The sequence below is a fragment of the Glycine max genome, chromosome 8, assembly GCF_000004515.6.
Source record: "Glycine max cultivar Williams 82 chromosome 8, Glycine_max_v4.0, whole genome shotgun sequence".
Lineage (NCBI taxonomy): Eukaryota > Viridiplantae > Streptophyta > Magnoliopsida > Fabales > Fabaceae > Glycine > Glycine max.
The window spans coordinates 4,734,146-4,754,987 of record NC_038244.2 but is presented as its reverse complement, the minus strand read 5'-3'; the positions used below and the strand labels follow the sequence as shown (position 1 = coordinate 4,754,987).

Below are 20,842 nucleotides of genomic sequence, written 5' to 3'. Positions count from 1 at the left end.
GTAAAATATGATATATATTTATCTTTTATTTATAGTAAATTGCGACTAATTATTATAATTTGAAAAAATTTGTAATGATTGGTACACTGTTATCATGTTTATTTTGGTAAACTGGTACAATGTTTATTTTGGATAATTTCTATTGTGACAGACAAATTATAATTGATAATCAATATTATTGTTATTATTATGTTTGTTTTAAATTATGTTTGCAAATATATTTTTTAAGTGATTATTATGTTTGTAACGATAAAAAATGGGAAAATTTATCCTAAGATTATATTTTATCTTTAAATGAAATAAAATTTCAGGTCTAACAAATTAGTTCAATAGAAACATACTGATTTTTAGGTTCAATAAAAAAATTATTGACATTTTCATCCTATAATGACAACTTATTGACATCTTGGTCGAATGAAACTTACTTATGTTTAGGTTCAAAACAAATCATTGACATCTTTTCTGCAATAAAAATTATTGACATTTTTTGTCCAATAAAAAATAACTGACATTTACGTCAAAAAATGATCTTTTATCGACATTTTCATTCAATCTAATCAACATATTATGTTGGTAATCATTTCAATGACAAATTCATCCTTACGTGTTACGTAACTTATTTGATCAACAATGACTGACGTTAACATTCGGAATATATATTTATTGTATTTTTTTATATTATGGGAAACTAAATTTATTTCCCCTTTTTGTCTACGGGGAGCAATGATTGAAATGGTTAGATTCAGGCCAAAGCATCACGCCGGAATGTTCGTTGGCACATTTGATGAATCCAACTTCTAAGTTGTTATACTGACTTGACTTCTATGCGGTTGTTATACTGATGATAACAATAGTGTTAAGCATTTCATATTCCGTTTTTTCATTATTGAAAAGAAAATTTTGTGGATACAAATACGAAAAAGCTCCTTTGCAAATTTTGTGGATACAAATACAAAGAAAGCACCGATTTTTAATGAAATTTTGTGGATACAAATGCAAAGAAAGCAAAATTTTCATTACTGAACAACAATTTTTATGGATACAAAGAAGGTACAATTACCTGTTTAATGAGACTAGAGATGATAATAGGCTATTGTTATACAAATCTAGTATTTTAATTTTGCAAATGGGCTAACCATTAACTCTGTCAAATTGATAATGGGCGGTTATATGACTTCTTTGTACATGATAGTATGACGTCACTTATGACTTGACACACAAAAAACTTAATTATATTATATTGTTGATTTTTTGTTATAATTATTTCACAAATTTGATTCTTATTTTTTAATTTGCAAATGTGGATCAACCATTTGTTACTTGTTAAATAAGTAACAAAGATGATGATGCAATACTTTGATGTGTTTCTATTTATGTGTCATTATGTAACGTGGATATGTTTTAAAAAGTTAAAATTAAAATAATTTTTCACCACTAAATAAAAAAGTTAAGCATTATCATGTGAGACAAACTATAAATGTTATTATTTTTATCTAACAATGTCTTTGTTTATGCAACATTTTCATGTGTTGTAAAACTACAAGCTTAAGTTAGAAAAAAAAAAAGTTGATTCTTCAAAGTTAAATATACAAAACTTTAAAGTTTTTTACGATTTTTCTTGAACTTAATTCATAATTTTTGAGAACATATATTCCTCAAGGATGTATTAAGTGATAATTAAACTCAAATAATCTGTTACTTCAGAAAAATTTATTAGATGTATATATTTTTAATAATTAGATGTATATATTTTTAATAATTTATGATTAGATAAAAATGTAAAATTATTTTAAATTATTATTAAAATGATTCTTTTTCTCTATTTATAAAAAGAAAAACAAATTTAAATATACATTAAAAAAATGTCTTAATCAAGTAGAATATGATTTCTTTGTTGTCTCTCCTTCAACGTGTTTTTTCTCCATCTCGAATCTCAACCATTCATCACATCCACTTTTGTCTTGTCCTCCTGAAGGACTATGTGTGAGCTACTGCAAGCTTTGTCCAAAGAATGCACTGCCATAGACCTCAGAATAAGTTAGTTATAACCATTTAGAGGTTGTAATTAGGATCATTATCAGTTTTTTAGTGATTTGTTAGAAATCTGTTAGAGCCATTATGAAATCTGTTTCAACAAATCAGTGTATAAAAGCAATTGCAATCAATGAATCAAGGGAGATGAATTTACATAACCTTAGTAAAATAGCACATGAGGATCCTTGTCCTCGAATTCAAGGAGTTCCTTATCTTTCTCTGCTCTTAACATAACAGTGTGAGTTTTGGACAAATTCTGTGTGAGTGAGATACATATAAATTCATCTCTTTTACTGTTTTTTTTTTTTTTTTATATGTACCTCATTTGACTAGGTTTGTGTGTATCCCTCTTTTTTGAACTACTAAAAATTATCAGCTAAATTTTAGCGAAAATTAATCTTTAATAAAACTAATAAATACTGCACTCAATATCATGATAATAATAATTATAAATAAAAAAAATTGACACAGGCTAAAAAAAGATACTTAGCACTGTGCGACTTGTACCGGTAATCATGACTTGTACCAAGTAACACGTTATTCTTGATACTTAGCACTGTAGATGATTTGATTTGGTGCGCTAAATATCGAAATGCACAAATGACCAAACCTTCTTACTCGTGACCCTATAAATGTAGCTAATTGATGATTGATGATTCATCTCAGGAGTGTCTCTATCTATCTATCTATCTATCTTGTAGTGCTGACTTAGCTTTCACATACATATTTTGTTTGCCATGGCACTGCATTTCAAATTGTGCATTCTTTCTTTCAAACCTCAAATTATTATTACAACAAAGGCTCAGCTTTCTCATAGCTTCAACCCTGCTAAACTTGATTCTCTTCACATTGCCATCAAATGGAAAATTGTTCAAGAAGAAAGATCTACAGCATTATTGACAAAAATTGTATGTCCAAATTTTAATCATACTAGTACTGTCTTGCTAATCTTCTTCTTGTTAGAACTTGAAAATGATAACAAACATGCGCGCACACACGAAAAAAATATATCTAGAACATCAAGGGTTGAACTAATTGTGTTCTTTCTTTGGCAGGGAGATCTCAGCATTAATCACTAAGACAAACTGGAGGTGGTCAAGAATGAATTTAGGAACACTATGGGTGAAAATACATTAAGATGTTTGTACATGATTGATGCCGTGCAGCGCCTAAATATTGATTACCACTTCCAAGAGGAAATTGAAGCATTCCTACGGAGGCAATATGTGAATTCTAGTACTATTCCGGGTGGTTATTATGGTAATGATATTCATGAGATTGCACTTTGCTTCAGGCTATTGAGACAACAAGGTTTCTTTGTGCCTGAAGGTTTGTTTCTAATACCCTGAAAATGATATTTTGACGTGCATAGTTTTTTATTATGCTAAAAACCATGAAACACTGTGTGGATAGAAATTATTATACAGTACATAGCTGGTATGCAGTAATTGGTTAGATATTAGAGGAAAAGTTTTACCAAATATACTAATTTTATTCTTGAACATAATTATCTTATGTGAAAGATATTTATCTAAAAGAAATATTACACAGTTCGAGTTCGAGACTATTATGATCTCCATCCATTTTAAGATACATGTACAAACATAATGATGAAATTGATTAGGATTCCTAAACTATATAATAATTTCTGTTGGAATAAAGTAGAAATTAAATATGTAAAAAATATATTATTCTTTTTCGTCCCCTTTTCCTGCCAAAGTTTAAGAGTGATTGCTTTCCCTTTTGATATTGGAAGCCTAAAACGTTTGTTCATTGGAAACATCACAGAGGTGTTTGGCAAGTTCACAAACAAGGAGGGAAAGTTCAACCAAAAACTTGGTGAAAATATCAAGGGAATGGTAGACCTATATGAAGCCTCACAGTTAGGCATAATAGGGGAAGACATACTTGCTGAAGCTGGAGAATTTAGTGGCCAAGTCCTAAAGGAAAAGGTGGATTGTATCGATAATCTCGAAGCTATGTTTGTGAAGAGAACCTTAGAGCACCCTTTTCACAAAAGCTTTCCCATGTTTACTGCTAGAAATTTCTTTGGTGATTTCCATGGCACGAATAATACATGGTTAGATTCCTTAAAAGAAGTGGTCAAATGGATTTCAATTTGCGGGAATGCATGTACCATCGAGAGATCACTCAAATTTCTAAGTATGAAAATTTAACTTCAACTTTTTCTGGACTAATTTATTTAAGCTACCTAGTCCTCATAGTTCAATTGTTTTTGCAGATGGTGGACAGGGCTTGGTTTAGCCAACGAGTTAATATATGCGAGAAACCAACCACTTAAATGGTACATTTGGTCATTGACATGTTTCACGGATCCTACTTTGTCAGAGGAAAGGGTTGAGCTCACAAAAACCAATATCTTTAATCTACATAATAGATGACATTTTCGATGTTTATGGGACACTAGATGAATTAACTATTTTCACAGAAGCTGTTTGCAGGTAAATGCCAATCACTAATTTTTAGTTAAGAGTTTTCTTAGACGAAAATAATTTTTTTTATGGAAAGATGAAAAGAAATTAAAAACAATGATTACTAATTTTTGAATAATGCCAGATGGGATATTACAGCAATTGAGCAGCTACCAGATTACATGAAGGCATGCTTCAGAGTCCTCTATAATCTCACAAATGAAATCAGCTCCAAGGTCTACCAGAAGCACGGGTGGAACCCCATAGACTCTTTACTAAATGCGGTAATTCAAGAACACCCATATGGCTTCTTTAGACTTTAATTATATGTGTATTGCCCAGTTTGGATTAGATTTAACATATGAAACTTTTCAATTGTAATACCTTACTATTAAGACTTTTTTAAGGTAAGAATGTAAAGAAAGACATGAGAGAAAAACAGAAACTTGTACAAGAAGATTTATTGGTAATTATAATATTGGTGTGAAATATCTATTAGTTTTTTGGATGATTAATAAAAACCTCACTAGCCATCTATGTAGGAAGTTTACGTCACTATATTTTCTTATTTTATTTATTGAGAAGTTTATCCAAACTACCTCGTACTGTCTTGACTATCATAGAATTTCTTATTTTATTTATTGAGAAGTTTATCCAAACTACCTCGTACTGTCTTGACTATCATAGAAGGTGAAATAGATTGTTCATTTTTCTGCAGTGGAAGAGTTTGTGCAAAGCCTTCCCAGTTGAAGCAAAATGGTTTGCCTCTGGGAGAGGAGCTTGCCCAGTGCTGAGGAATACTTAAAGAATGGAATAGTAAGCTCTGGAGTGCATATTGTGATGGTTCATGCTTTCTCTCTTTTGGGGCATGGATTAACCGAGGAAAATGTTCAAATCATAGACAGAAACCCTGTCATCATTTCTTCCCCGGCAACAATTCTTCGACTTTGGGATGACTTGGGAAATGCAGAGGTAAAGAGATTCTGTGTACATATGTTTTCCATCCCATTTGTTTTCCTTTTTACCTTTTTTTCATTATTTTTATCTCATCACTCTTAACATCTTTTTACTTTTTTCTTTCTTTTTCCCTACATCCATTCACCTCAAATTTGGAGTCTGCACTTCATATTTTTTTTTGTCTCTTTTAATGATGCATGAACACTTCATATGACACATCAAGAGTGAAAGAGGTAAAAAGAGAAAATATATGCAATAAGTGAAATGATGGGAAGAAAAAGAAAAAACATGTCAAATGAATATTTGTAATATATGAAAAAAATAATTAAGAAGTTTCAAAAGAGTGTTTGTAATATATGAACGGTCATAAAGTCAACATTTTTGCGGCCATCTAATCCATGCGCTCAGTGGTCAATGACAATACTATTGGATTAAAATAAAACTACGAACCAAAATGTTTTGAAATTATTAATGTTAATTTATCAAGTTGTAAAAAAAGCGGTAACTTATCAATTTTTTAAATGATATTCATATTAGTATTTGAACATGTCTCGAAATAGTAGCATATAGTATGATTCTTCCGAATAAAATAGCATACGTTTAAAATATTTACCACTTGACTTTTTATTAAAGAATATTTTATATCACTTAAAAAATAATATTTTGAATCTAACCTACTTCCATCTTCTTTTTTTTTTGCCATCTGCCGCCAGTAACTGCGTCACTGAGCATATTGTCAACAAAATCAGAGTTAAGTTGTGACCTAAAAATCTCAAGAAGGGAACCGACTCAACCAAGAATGTGAAGTTATCGAAAAATATCAAAAACTCTCAAATCAACTTTATTGTTGAATTTTAGTATCCTTTTATAACTATTTCCCCCCTCATTTTATGCAAATTTAAGGTTCTTGTGGAGCTTGTTTCCATCTCCTAATTTGTCAATTGTCTTCAGTCAAAAAAGAAATGGCACCATCACAACCTAGCTTAGTGCTTTTCATATAGTTTTTTAATGTTTAAATGCAATCATGCATAACATGTGTGACATGAGGTTGAAGCTACTTGCACGTGTTTATCATTAGATAACAAGACATAATAATTATGTAACTGGAGGAGTTTGGTTAATCTCTAGCTAGTATCTTTCTCTATATATGCATGCTTGCTGTATATATTGAGATTCTAGAGGGCTTACTGCCAAATCTCCCGTTTGCGTCTTGTGGTTGTTTGGAATCACAGTGGACCGGTAATTATTTGTATTATTGCACTGCTTGTGCTTCATGATTAATATATTATTCATTGCTTATTAAAAAAAAAAAAAAGACATTAGAATGTTCTTTGTTGAATCCATATGATAACAAGACTCCCTTCTTGAGTTTTCCTTGGTTTTTACAGCTCACTTGGCATCGATGACTCTAAGGAGGAGGATTAGGATAACTTAGGATCACACCATTATTATTTTATATTTTTAGGATCCTATGTTAGTTTTCTTTTCAATATTTTTTTAGCTTCATTTAATAGGACCCCTAGGTTTAATTATCATCCTTATATAGTCTTGATGATATCTGATGGATTTTTTTTAATTATATTTATTATTTGCATGTTACAGTGGGTAAGGCTCTAATGCTTTCTTAGAAGAAGCAAAATGTAAAATGGGATAGTGAGCACTGGGGTGCATATGATCCTTGTCCAGTACTCATTCTTTTTCATGGGTCAGGCTATAACCAAGGAAAATGTGACTATAATGGATGAATTCCCAAACATTATATCTACGACAGCAACAATTCTAAGGCTGTGTGATGACCTTGAAGGGGACCGGGTACGAAGAAAATCAACTATTTCTAACGTCATATTGTTTCACCTAGTTGGAGTGTTGGACCACAAATAATTGAGAATCTGAAAATGTACAACTTGGATTGGTTAACTCCACCACCATTGAAACATCAACATCAACCTTGCCTCTCTTCATATATATTCCATGTTTAATTAATTTAATTAACTCAGGATCGATGTTAATCATGATGTATAGATGAACACTCCTTATATGTTATCTATTGTTTTTGTATATTTGCTAATAAAATTATTTTAAAAAATAATGCAGGATGTTAATGGTGATGGTAATTATGGGTTGTATATGAAGTGCTACATGAAGGAGCACCCACATGTTTCTATTGAACAGACACGGGAGCATGTCACTCGAATGATTTCGGATGCATGGAAACGACTCAACCAAGAATGTCTCATGAGTCATGACAGATGCAAATCCTTTACCATCATCTTTCACTAAACTTTGCCTCAATGCTGCTCGGATGGTACCTCTAATGTATAGTTATGACACAAATAGTCCATCGAAGCTAGCTAGAAGAGTATGTGAAATCGTTGCTTTATGGTGGTGCTATGCAGAGTATTTCAGAAAATCAGACCATTGTTTCATGAAATGATGCTACATATATAGAGCGGATCGAGATATATATAATCTCGCTAGACCACAACAAATAAAATTGTTTTATGTTCTAATTAGGGTGTACTAAGATCAATTGTGTAACTGTCAAAAAAAAAAAAATCAATTGTGTAAATTTTTTTAAAAAATTATGTGAAAAAATGTTAAATTCATGCTGCAAAATAGCATTTCCATTCTTCCATCACTTTCATGCACACTTATATATACATGCCAAACTAGGTGAACTGGCAACCTAGCCAATTTGTTGAATTGGCAAGAAACTTAATATGCCATGTTATCATATCTCAGGTTATTAAGTAGAAGTTATAAAGAGATCGAGTTTAATTTTTTTTTTATAAGATCACAAGTATGATTTATAAATTAAAAATAATATTATTTAAGTCGGATTTTTTTCGGTTTTAGTTCTCCCAAATTTCCTCATATTTTGTTCATCAAAATATAAAACATGTTTTAAAGCATCTAACTCTATTAACAAGTGTTTTTTTCCATCCAAATAAATTTTGTAAAATTTTATTTTAATTCCTATAAATTTAAAGTTTGATTATAATTTTCATAAATTAAAATTCAAAACTTTGATTATAGCCCTTAAAAATATTATATTGTAATTTTTAATATAATATATTAAACCACACTAAATAACAAATAACAAAATATTAATAACTTTGTAATATTATTGATTGGGGTTAGTGTGAGACGGGGTAGTGACGGGTTTATATTAATTCCTACCTGACCCGAAACTTTTTTTAGAATTATTTATGTGAACCTAGACCCAACTTATTTAGATTTTATAATATATGGAACAAGATGGTAGATTAAAAAGTAAACTTAAATAATATATTGTTAGAATGGATGGGACTGAACTCATATCCCTTAAAATAAATATCGACTTTAAATTTCGTAAATGAAAAAAAATGATTGAAAAGTAAGACTCATCATCAAATAATTTTTAATAAAAATTAATTATTACCAAAATCAATTAATATTTCACACAAATAAAATAGTGATGTCCAAAAAAAAATAGTATAGCCATTAAATATTCTAATTTAAATTAATTAAGGTAACTTTCACCAAAATATATTTGACATAACTTTCTTAGTTAATATTCAGTAAACAAATAATTTTAATTGATATAACTACATATTTTTAGGAATTCAATTTTTTTCCAGTGAATTTTTTTTTTCATATGCACAAAATTGAAAATATTACTGAGATTGGATATATACTCTGTACCATTTAAACCGATGACCCGATGGCCAATCATTAATATAAGATTTGCTATTTAATATATCCTAACAAAACTGCTATCAAAATGATTCTCTCAGCCTTTTTTTTTTCTCTTTCCTTTCTTTCATGTCCTCTTTCTTGTTTATAAGGTAATGAGACACCTATCCCATCTCGCATTCATCAGTGACATAAATCCTTTGATTCTTCAAAATGTCAACCTTAAACAATGTTGACATCTTCTGCTTTTCTCTTGCTCTTGCATCTGTCTATTGTAGTCCTCTTGATGATGATCACCACTGCAATGCCTGCAGACTCAAAAGTGTCTTTTGCATGTAAATATGGTGGACAATTCCAAGTACCTCCACAAGGCTCTCATGAAAGGACCGATACTCATGGCTCGGTCGATTATTGCATAACATCTTGTTGTAATTTGACGGGTTCTGTTTTTGCAAATAGGGATGATCTAGATCTACTCATCAGGAAGCTGCATTGTATTTCTATTGGTTGGTAAAACCAGATGGTTTCTACATTAATTTGGACAATTCGCGGTGGGACCAAAAAGCTAATTGGACATTGATACAAGAGTGTTTAGTTGGGTTATTTTTTTGGTGAGAATATATATTATAATTACAAATATTTTTATTATAAAAACTTTTGTTGTATTACACTCTTTGTTTTCTTTTTGATGTGTTTCATGATTATGATAATTGAAAGAAAAATAATATTTATTTATTAAAAAAGGAGCATTGAAAAAAAAAGAAAAATTATCTTAAAATATAAGAATGAAACTGACAATAAATCAAATTACAAAAATATTAATTTGACATGAAATTTTAAGGATTGAAAAAAAATTTAAGCACTTATCATGAAGGAAGAATCAGATAGTAGTGGATAGTGATTATTAAGAGAACATATATGAATGTTTACTTATGAAGAAATATTTCTATCTCATGGGAATAATTTATTTTGTCTCTTCTGTCGAGACTAAATATTAGTAAAACATAAATTTATATCTTTCTCAAGAATAAAATACACTTTGGATTAATTTTTTTATGACCTGATAAAAAAGATAAACTTTTTTCAATCATATATTTTCAAAAATAACTAAAATAGTCCAGGAAACAAACTTCCCCTAAATCTTTAATTTTCTCTCCTTACGGCTTAAAGTATATCTCTCTTCTTCTTTTTTTATCATTCTTAAAGTATATCTCTAACTCTAGAGGAACCAAACTCACAAATTTAATTCTTTTTAAAGATATTAAATAATTATCGAATTAATCCTTTTGAATTACAATATTAGTCCTCCCTTAATAATAATAAATAAAAAAACTGATAAGGTTTTATACCTTAGCAAGAGTAATTTGATAAACTTTTCAGAAGATTAATACAGTGACAACTAGAGTCTACATAGGCTGTTGCCTGTTGCCAGGGCTCATAGGCTATCGTTTTTTGACAATCTTTCTTCAATGCCCTTGCCTTAAAACCGAATCTATATTTCTATATAGCATTCAAGATGATGGCCTAGATAACAGTAGGGAGACCAAACTCCAAAACATTCACATATAAGTTCATATGTGCATGCAGGTATGCATTCCATATTAAAACTGCTAAATGCAAATTCACATAACAAGAAATTTCATGCAGGGGAGCAGTTTAAGGGTACTATCTAACCAGCAAAAGGAGCTAGTGCAATCAGACTGCATAAGCCATTTTGAACCAAACAATTACGAAGCTCACAATGCCAAACAAAATCCATTGTTGGCAATTTCCCAACCATCATTGTGAAAAAAAAACCATTTAAATTGCAAGAACAACAATAAAATGCGACTAAGTACTAACATAATTCTACTTCTCTGCTGGCAAATCTAGCCTATAGCGACAATACCTATTGGTTTTCCCTATCTCCACAATCTCCTTCGCCTCTGTATCCATGCCCTCACTCGCCAGCTTATCCACCACGCCCTGCAGCAACGTTGCATCAACACGGCACCGGTTGTTGAAAATCTCCTTGCACATATCAATGGCAGTCTTGAAATCACCCTTCTCACAGAGGAATGGAACAATGATAGAGTAAGTATTCCTATCAGGGTCATACTCAAACTTTGCAATCTCACCAAACCACTTCTTAGCCTCATCCAAATTACCCTCATTCACGAAACCTTTGATCACAGCATTGATGCAGAAGAGGTCAGGCTTCACACCCAACTTCTCCATTTCCCTAAAAAGCACAACTGCTTCACCCATTTTCTTCACCTCAGCCAACCCCACCAACTTGGAGCAGTAACTCCTCACACCAGGAGCAACATTCTTCACACCCATTTGCTCCCACACTTTCTCACCCTCCTCAAAACGACCCTTTGAATACAACCCATCAAGCAAAGTGTTGAACGTGATGGAATCAGGGCTCAAACCCTTCTCCTCAATCTCTTGAAACACTGATAATGCGGAATCAAACGAACCCTTTTCGCAAAACGCCTTGATGATGGTGTTGTAGGTCACCAAATCGGGCTTGATTGAGAGCTGCGTTGGGAGGTCCCTGAAAAGCTCTCCGACGATGTCGTATTTGCGGGAGTGGAGGTACGCAGCGAGGAGTGCGTTGAGGGAGAGCACGGTGCGGCTGCAGTTTCGCTGCGGCATTTCGTCGAACACCTTGCGCGCGTGCTTGGTCATGCCGGACTTGCCGTACAGGGAGATGAGGCGCGCGGAGAAGCCCTCGTTGGAGATGTCGGAGTACTGCTTCTGGTGCTCGAGGATGTCGCGGATCCACCGGAAGCGTCGGGCGCCGGCGAGGCGGCGGACGGTGTCTTCGTAGATGCCGGTTTTTTTGCGGAAGCGGTCGATGTCCGAGGCTTTCTTGAACTTCTCCACCACATTCTTTAGCTTCACTTCCTTGTACAGATCCTCCGAAATGGACTTGATGGAAACGGTGACGGTGGCGGTGGTGGCGGGCTCGGTGGCGGTGCAGAAAGCGCGGTGAAGAACGCGATACATTTTGTGACTTCTTTTGTGTCTTCTGCAACACAAGGTCTAAAGGGAGCCATTGTTTGTTCAATTGTTTTGAAGTTTGGGCTTGGAGCATGCTCTGCGGCCCAAGGGTTTTAGATGATCTAGTTTAGGTCCTTAAGGGTTTTGGACGGTTAGAAGTTAATGTCGTTTAAACTATAAAAAAATGAGTTTAACGAATACATTGTTAGGAGTTTAGATCAGTTTATTGAATATGACGGATGAGTTACTGTAAATTTTTAATATTTTTTTTTATTCTCACTTATAAAAAAATGGTGAACATTGATTATATAAAGTCAGTAAAGAGAAAAAATGTTACTTTTGTCATTATATGTAATTTAAATATTTATTTCTTATTTTTCATATTATATGATTTAGTGTGTATAGAAAAATTATGTTAATCTCTTCATTTGTATATACATTTAATGTGTTTGATTTAATGTTGAGTTATATAAAATCATATTGAAATATCACTTAACGTGATTTTATTTTAATTTATTTATAGAATTGATTTTATATTTAGATTTTATTTTGAATTAAAACAATTTGAATTGACATGTATTAGTTTTTATAAGGTAGCTTTCCGCCACTAAATGATCATGGTCTCATCTAATTTTTATGTGACACGTATATAATTTTTTTAACTTATAAGAATATAATTAATAATACTTAATTACATGTTATGTAGAGATTGGTGGAGACAATGAACTAGGTGTGAGGTGGTAGAAAAGGGAAAGGATGAGGAAGAAAAACTACGATTGTGAGACAAGGGTTCAAATCCAAGAACCGCGAGACGGAAAGGAGAAGGAGGGAGAAGCTCAGTACCAGGCTTTTGATGCTGTGGTCTTTGGTATCATCATCACAAAATGCAACCACCTGAACTTCACTTTCTTATACATATTATATTCCTTTATCTAATGATTAATTTAGTATTCATTTTCTCGGATTAGTTTTTATTTAGTCCACCAAATGGTTCCATGGAAATTGATTATGAATCCTAATATTGATTTTAGATGAACAAAGCAACCTTTGTTGAGGATGCCATCACCTACATCAAAAGCATGCAAGACATGGTCCAGAGTCTCAGCCAAGAGCTTCATGAAATGGAAGCAACATCAGAGAAAATAAAGCAAGAGAATTTGTTGCAGCAGAAGAGATGAAGAAATTGGGGATACAGGTTATCTACAATTTACTTTCTTTACCTAACTAAATGAATTAATCTTCTCTATAATTACAATTAGAAAAAAGATTGATGCAGTTACTTTCATAGGAAGAGGTCCTGGTGACAAAAATTGGACAAATTGATCACAATGGATTTCATTTACAAACTATTTTCCAACAAGAATCTATTTTGAAACATATTACGTGAATCCGTCCACGTGATAGTTTGGAATGCATTTTGTTATTGGGGTTGGCGAAACAATTTGTCCAAAAAATTGATGGGAATAATCTATGGGTCAAGATGATCATTGAGAAGAAGTGGGGAAGGTTCAAGAAATTGATGGAGGCAATGCATACTTTTGGCATTGAACTGATAGACACCAATTTTACAACCATAAAAGGAGCACATCTGGTTACAACCTTCATGCAGGTGACCCTAGGAAAGATCATAGGAATATATCATTATAAAAGGAGAATAGTTTATGGCTTTATGCTGAATGATGGAACTTCTATTCATGATTTTACAAATGCGCTGCTATCCTGAGAAACTTTACCTCATGCTAACGTATCAATTGCTTTGATTTGATGAAGTTTGAGTCTTTTAAGTTGATCCTGTTTTAGTTATTTTTCAGAGCATGGATGGTGAAACACTTGAAGATCAGCAAACAAGAGTTGTTGTTAGATGTAATAAGTACCATATAGTATATGGCAATTGGAAACTTATATTTCTTATTCATTGGAAACTTATAATTACAATTTGCTATTCTTTTTTGCTTTCTAAGTTTTATCTTTTAAGGTAATTTTGTTTAAGGTAAGATTAGACACTAAGTATTTTTTTATTTTTTTATTCTTCTAAAAAAAACATTTTATTATAGCAGGAATTCAAATAGAGACAAATTTAATGATATAAACATTTTTTCTTCTTCACAGCCTGGCATTGAAACTCCTCATTTATCAGAGCAGCATTCATCCAACCCCTACCCCCGGGCCCCATCTGGCTCCACAGCATCAAGCAGCCCATAAAACGTGATCAATTCACACTCTCGTGGTGCAAATTAAAATGGAATCAGACTTAACATTTTTTTGTTAATATATATATATATATATATATATATATATATATATATATATATATATATATATATATATATATATATATATATATATATATATATATGAGAATTCTATTGTTTAATTCATATATTTTAAAAATAAAAGAAAAAAGAGACATAAGGTTAATTCAACAAAAATGTTGAACGAAAGACTAAACATTTGCATTTGGGTTTATTTACACTTTTACACACCAACAAATACCTTATATTTAAATATTGGGTTAATTAACTTTTTGATTCCTCAATTTTTTTATATTTTAATTTCTAGTGTTTTAAAATTTATTTGAGAACTTTTAATCTTTCATTAATTTTTTGTCAGTATTTTTAATTTCTTAAATTTTTGTTGCCTAATTTTAATCATTCATTTATTTTTATTACTTAAAATTAGTTCAAAATATATACAAATGAAGGACTAAAAATAAACAAAACAAGCACTGACCTTGAATAATAAAGATAAATGAAAGACTAAAAATGGACAAAAAATAATTGAGGACTAAAAATGCTAATGAAAAATTAAGGGACTAAAATTTGTTAAAATAACCCTTTGAAAGACTAAAAATTAAAATCTGAAAAAGTTAAAGAAATTAAAAACTTAATTAACTATTGGATATTTGTATACTTTGCCTAAGAAAATATACATGTATTTGTGAACAAATTATCTATTTGTGTTTAAATAAATGAATGAATACGATTTCATCATTGTATGACTATATTCTTTGGAAAGATTGGGACATTTCTTAAACTCAAACACCTTTGAATATAAGTATAAAATTTTGGAATAAAATCTTAATTATTTAATTTAGTCTTTAAAAAACATTTTTTTATGAATATGGTCCCTTATGAATTAATTTTACGAATTTGCTTCAAACCAACATTTTAAGCCTTTTATCTAAACTTGAAGGAAATTACAAAATATTGAAATATGAAAAAAAAAACTTGATAAAATTAAAGGACTACACATATAAAACGTATTTTCTAGCTATAATATTAATTGAATTAGAGTTTTCCTCAGTTTTAATGTTGATCCTAATTAACGGGCAGAGGTATAATTTTTTCTCTTATGATCAACTTCATGCAATTAATGGATGACATTATATATTTTGGTTTTGCACATCTCTTCACATAATTCTCTCTAGGGAAAAGCCGAACCCAGAAAAGAGAAACCAAAAAGAGTAAAGAAGCCATTCTCAGCCAAGCGAACAACCTTTCATCTCTGAGCTGTAAATCCAACACCCTTCCTTCCACCAACCTTGAGCATAAGACCTGCACCCACATCAAATTTCGATATAAAAACTCTAAATCCAAAAATAAAGAGAAAAAATGAATAATGAGAACAGAAACACAGTAGTCACTATATAGTCACTGCTTGGTATTCTGAAAAATAATGTTTGAGATTAAACTAGCTAACCTATTATCTTCTCAATGCATCTTAAAATCAAAACCTACAAATGAGCAGAAATTATTACTCGCTCTCAAGGGTCTCAGCCAATCTCTGCCCACGCAATATATAGTCAAGTTTATTAACCTTTTCTTTTCAATTGAAAAATTTGATTACATATCATTCAGAAATTGGTCGAGATCATAGATATGATAATCTGAAATCAATCTGGTCTCGGTCAATCTCCACACAATATGCAGTCAAGTTTACTAACTTTTTTTCTCACAAATTGAAATTTTTGACCATATCATTTAAAAATTGATTGAGATCATTATCCATTCCATCGTCTCAATCATGTAATAGTTTCTCCATAAATGAAATGCTTTAAAGAACTTGAGCAAGTGAGTGTTGCAAACTCCTTACTATCATTTTCGATTCTTACAATAAAAAAAGAGAGAAAGGACATGATAATGTACCTGAATGGGATCTACAAATTGGAGGATCTTCAAACCGAGACAAGGAGAGGCCGACGAAGGATCGGTGACTATGATATCTTTCACAGGTAGCCACAAGAAAAGCTCTTCCCTTGACATCCCTTCCAACACCTTGAGCTGTGTCCGAAGCTAAGGTTAGCCCTCACCACACTGTCAAAGAACACCCTCGTCTCGTACTGAGCCAAACGCTGTCGGTCAAGTGCACGTCCAAGCGACCCGTTTGGTCCAAATTGTAAGACTTGACAGTCCGAGGGAATAGCCCTGCAGGCAAGCCATGTTTGTGGAGCACCCTGTGAAGATCAGAAGAATAGGAATACTCTTTTTCTGCTGCTGCTACTGCTGACCCTGCGAGAGAAAGGAGAATAAGAAGAAGAAGAAGGTGTGTTGGAACAACAGAAGATTTGGGTGTCAGAGACAACATCGTTGTGGTGGGAGAATGTGATGATTCACAACACTGCTTTTGGGGGTATCAAGGTTTTAAGGTTTTTTAAAGATTGAATTTAACGCGCATGTGATGTGACTCGCCTGCAGGGCCGAAATAGACATTTTCTTTATATTTTAAATTACACTTCCGTTCTTACAATTTTTTTTTTGGAGGAACGGTTCTTACATAGTTGTGACTGTTATATTGTTGTTCTTTCTTACGTTTAAATATATAATTTTACTTTAATTTTTAACAAAATATATATATATATATATATATATATATATATATATATATAATTTTCTCCTTAAAAAAATGCGAGTAGTACATTACTATATCTTCTTATAGTAAAACAAAATAAATTACACTTGTTTTATCTTTGAAAGATACAAATATTATATTATCCTTCATCTCTTATGATGAAAAAATGTAATATTATTTAGTCTATTTAACATAACATCACTAAAAATATTTTTAATTTAATAAATTATCATTCTCTCTCTTGATATATTAAAACATGTAATTAAATATAAAATAAAATAATGAATAGTGATAGAAATTACGGGATATATATAATTAGGAGGAGTGCAAATAGCGAATTGCTAGAGGCCAGAGCAATTGCATTGGGTTGTATAGTTTCTATGGGCTATCGGAGCCAATTTATTGGGGTTGCTATTCGGCCGAAAGTAAATAATGCTAAAATGAGGAGAAGCTTGCTCATTTTTTTCCCAGCGTACAAGAATGTGTTAAGTGTTTAATTTTTATTTTATCGGGAAAATGATAATTTATTGATTTTATTAGAAATTTCAGTTTAGCGTATTTATTTTTAAAATATTTTTTTAACAATGTTTTTTACAATATGTATGGATAAATAAAGAAAAATTTATTACACGAAATAAGATAGTATAACGTATTTTTCTTTTAGTAAGCTGAATTTAAAACATTCTATTTATTGACTAATGCTTATTTCAGATTTTTTTAATCGGGAGATAAATATTTTTAGCTCTCAATAATTGTAAATGAAATAACTTAGTCATTTAATATTCATTTGGGCAAATTAATTAATGCATGAAAGTGTTTTTTTGTAATTCAAACAAAACACTTCGTATTATATATAAAATCATTTAGGAATTATTACAAAAATATATTTTTTTCAAATCATTTTTTATAATCAATTTTTAAAATAAAAATTTCATAACTAATCCAAACACATATTAATAAGCTAGTTTTTCAACAAATTTTTCCAAATATAGCCTAAGTGTTAAAAATAAAAAAAATGAGGAAAGAAGGATGCCCCTAAATCAGGGTAAAATACTAAAAATAACTTAAGAATTTAATAATATTGCACTGATAATGGAAAACATTTTTACACTGTTATCCAATCATAATTTATTATTAATATATTTTTTAAAATAATATCATAAAAATTAATAAATTTATTATATATAATAAATTGTGATTGAATTATAATGTAAAAGAATTTAAACTCTCAGTGTATAACGTTTTTTCTCATAACTTAATTTTAGTGATGTTAATATTCTTTTTTTATTCGACTATCTGAAGCATGGGAAGAAAAACACTATCTCTGTTTTTTATGTTAGTTTCAATCCCGCCGTTAAAATTGGGGGTGCTTGGTTTAGATAACATGCATGCAATGCCATTTATGCAGTTCAAACATTAAGTCACTTACGTACCCTAAGATTTATGCCGTTCACCCAATTACATCGAGAAGAGCTCAGTAGATGAACGACCGATTCCAAAGTCCAAACATTATAAGATTGAAAATAAATCAATTACTGCTTATATGGTGGTTGAAGTGTACTGTGGATAAGCATGAAGTATGAATTAAATTATTTTTTTGATAGGATCAAACGTGCACAAGTCTACTCCATAATATAGAAATAATATATAGTGTTTCATAAATTAAAACAATTGCCGCTTAATTAGGTCATCACCACAAATTTCCCTTTCTTTTTTTGTTTTCTATCTTAAACAAACTCTCATATTCAATCATAAATATTCTTAATGTTTTTCTAAAACAATTTGCAATGACAGTATGAAGTTTAAAATTAGGATTTTATACAAACTATCCAAAGTCCAAACCCTATTGGGTTATTTTCTTAATTTTTTTTATAGTTTTTGCATGAATTGAAAATATGGAAACGATTTTCAATGTTGACCTCTAATGTCGATCTAGTTTATTTAAGTTGTTCTAGTCAAGTTCGAAGTTAAATTCAACGGAGAGATATTTGTCATTGTATCTCAATAGTAGGTGCAAAGTCACATCATCAGATTAATAAATTTATACCTATAAATTAATGCTTTCTTTGGTACAATTATTAGTTTTAAATTTTAAATTTATAAAAAAAAATCAAAAGTTGCTTTTAATTTTATAATTTTTTATTTTAATTTTCAAATTTTAATTCCAATTTTTAATATCAAAGCTTATTAGAACTAAATTTTACAAATCACTTGAGAGGGGTGATCACAATAATAATAGTGACAATAGACTTAAGACAATGGAATAATAACAAGCAGCATAATAGTAATACTAGCGTCGCATAATAATAGCAGTACTACTAATATGATATAACAACAAAAGTTGTGATAATGGTAAAATCATGATTTTAAATAATGTTTTGTAATTATTTAAAATCATGATTATTTATACTATAGGAGACATTAAGATAATAATTAAGAAAGAAGAAGCAATGGCAAACAAAAGGAAACACAGCAAACCTTGTTTTATTAACGTCAAAACAGTTTATCTATTGCCGCAACATGTTGAAACCATTAGTATTTATAATATATCAGATTGGTTATTTATGCTAGTCCCTTTCTTCCTCTGAACTCAAAATTCTGTGTCAATTTTATCCTATGTATATTTTTTTTAGTTTTATATATACACAATGATTATCATGCTTTCTTTCTTTTTCTAAACATTAATAAGACTGCCTGATTATTATAAATTTATAGGAAGGAGCAGTTCAACCTTCTATGGTACAGCAATTGGAATGTAGCATTTGGAATGAAGAATTTGATATTTGACGTTTATATGACAATAATTTATCTTAAAATGTTTTGACTTTAAGCATATTATGATCTGACAACTAGTTCGTTTAATCTATGATTGCGTTGAAGCCACTTAACTCAAAAGTACTGTTATATATTTGTATTTCCTTTAGTAGTATTTATCCTCTACTTGCTTAGATAGGGTAAGTTACTTAAACGAACTTTGCAGGTATACGTTGTGAGTTTAATGGCTGACCTCTAGTCTTTGCAGATTTTTTTTATCAGCAAATATACTTATTTATCAATAATTGGTACCAGCAGTACCATAATAGCTTACACCCAGAAAATGATATAGCATCTACATAGTTGTTCTTGGTTACCAAATATTTTACATATGAAGAGAATATAAGGTAACCACAACAACCATATTGCAGCGTAACCCAAAACAACACCTCTAGTCTTTGCAGATATTAACAGTGAAAGTAAATCTAATGGTTTGTACGTAAAGAGTATTCTATAGCCGGCCTGGCATAATCTATAATTCTATTAATTCAATAAAAAGTGACAGAAAATTACATAATTTGGTATGATAATATAAGAACATTTTGAGAAGCTTCGATGAAAATATTAAGTAAAAATAAATTAATTAATTAGAACAAGTAGGAGAAACATGAATAAAAATCAAAGAAGTGTTGTTTTTTAAAAATAATATTGATAAAAAAAGCATATAATAGAAAGTTATTTTAAATTTCATTTCCTAATGGGTGAATGGGTACTTCTGAAATATATTGGGGGTAATATAGTTCACTTTCATTACAGTCAATTGCTAGCTGTTAATTATTATTTTTATCTTTTTACTTTAATTTATTCTTGTTTGACAATCTTAAATGAATTCTTTAAAAATTATGTCATTAATATTACTCTTGACTCCTGAGTTTTGATACTCTTGCCTACCCAAGAAAAATATTTTCAACAATTAAGGTAGTTCACCTTCATATTTATTAATCAATTGGTATAATATTATCGATCTGTTCAATATAAAATATTTAGAAGAAAAATTTTATCATCCATAATATGGTATTTTTACATTCAAACAAAGATTATCTTCACTAAAAAAATATGTGATCTGAAAAAAAAATATATAATTAAGGTCGTTG

General features: G+C 30.5%; 2 protein-coding genes across 2 annotated transcripts; one reads left to right on the top strand and one right to left on the bottom strand.

Moving 5' to 3' along the window:
• Positions 1-2,771: 2,771 nt before the first annotated feature.
• TPS6 (terpene synthase 6) lies at positions 2,772-8,044 on the top strand. Its single transcript, XM_041017970.1, is given in 12 exon segments — positions 2,772-2,942; positions 3,090-3,363; positions 3,823-4,134; positions 4,137-4,197; positions 4,277-4,403; positions 4,405-4,496; positions 4,612-4,750; positions 5,185-5,244; positions 5,247-5,438; positions 7,518-7,673; positions 7,675-7,773; positions 7,775-8,044. Coding segments are annotated over 12 exon segments (1,761 nt in total). The 3' UTR covers positions 7,853-8,044.
• A 2,781-nt stretch (positions 8,045-10,825) lies between these two features.
• On the bottom strand, positions 10,826-12,186 carry LOC100804069 (pentatricopeptide repeat-containing protein At1g55890, mitochondrial). The gene has a single exon (XM_003530948.5). The coding sequence runs from the start codon at positions 12,090-12,092 to the stop codon at positions 10,947-10,949; it is 1,146 nt and encodes a 381-aa protein (XP_003530996.1). The 5' UTR covers positions 12,093-12,186; the 3' UTR covers positions 10,826-10,946.
• Between the last annotated feature and the right edge of the window lie 8,656 nt (positions 12,187-20,842).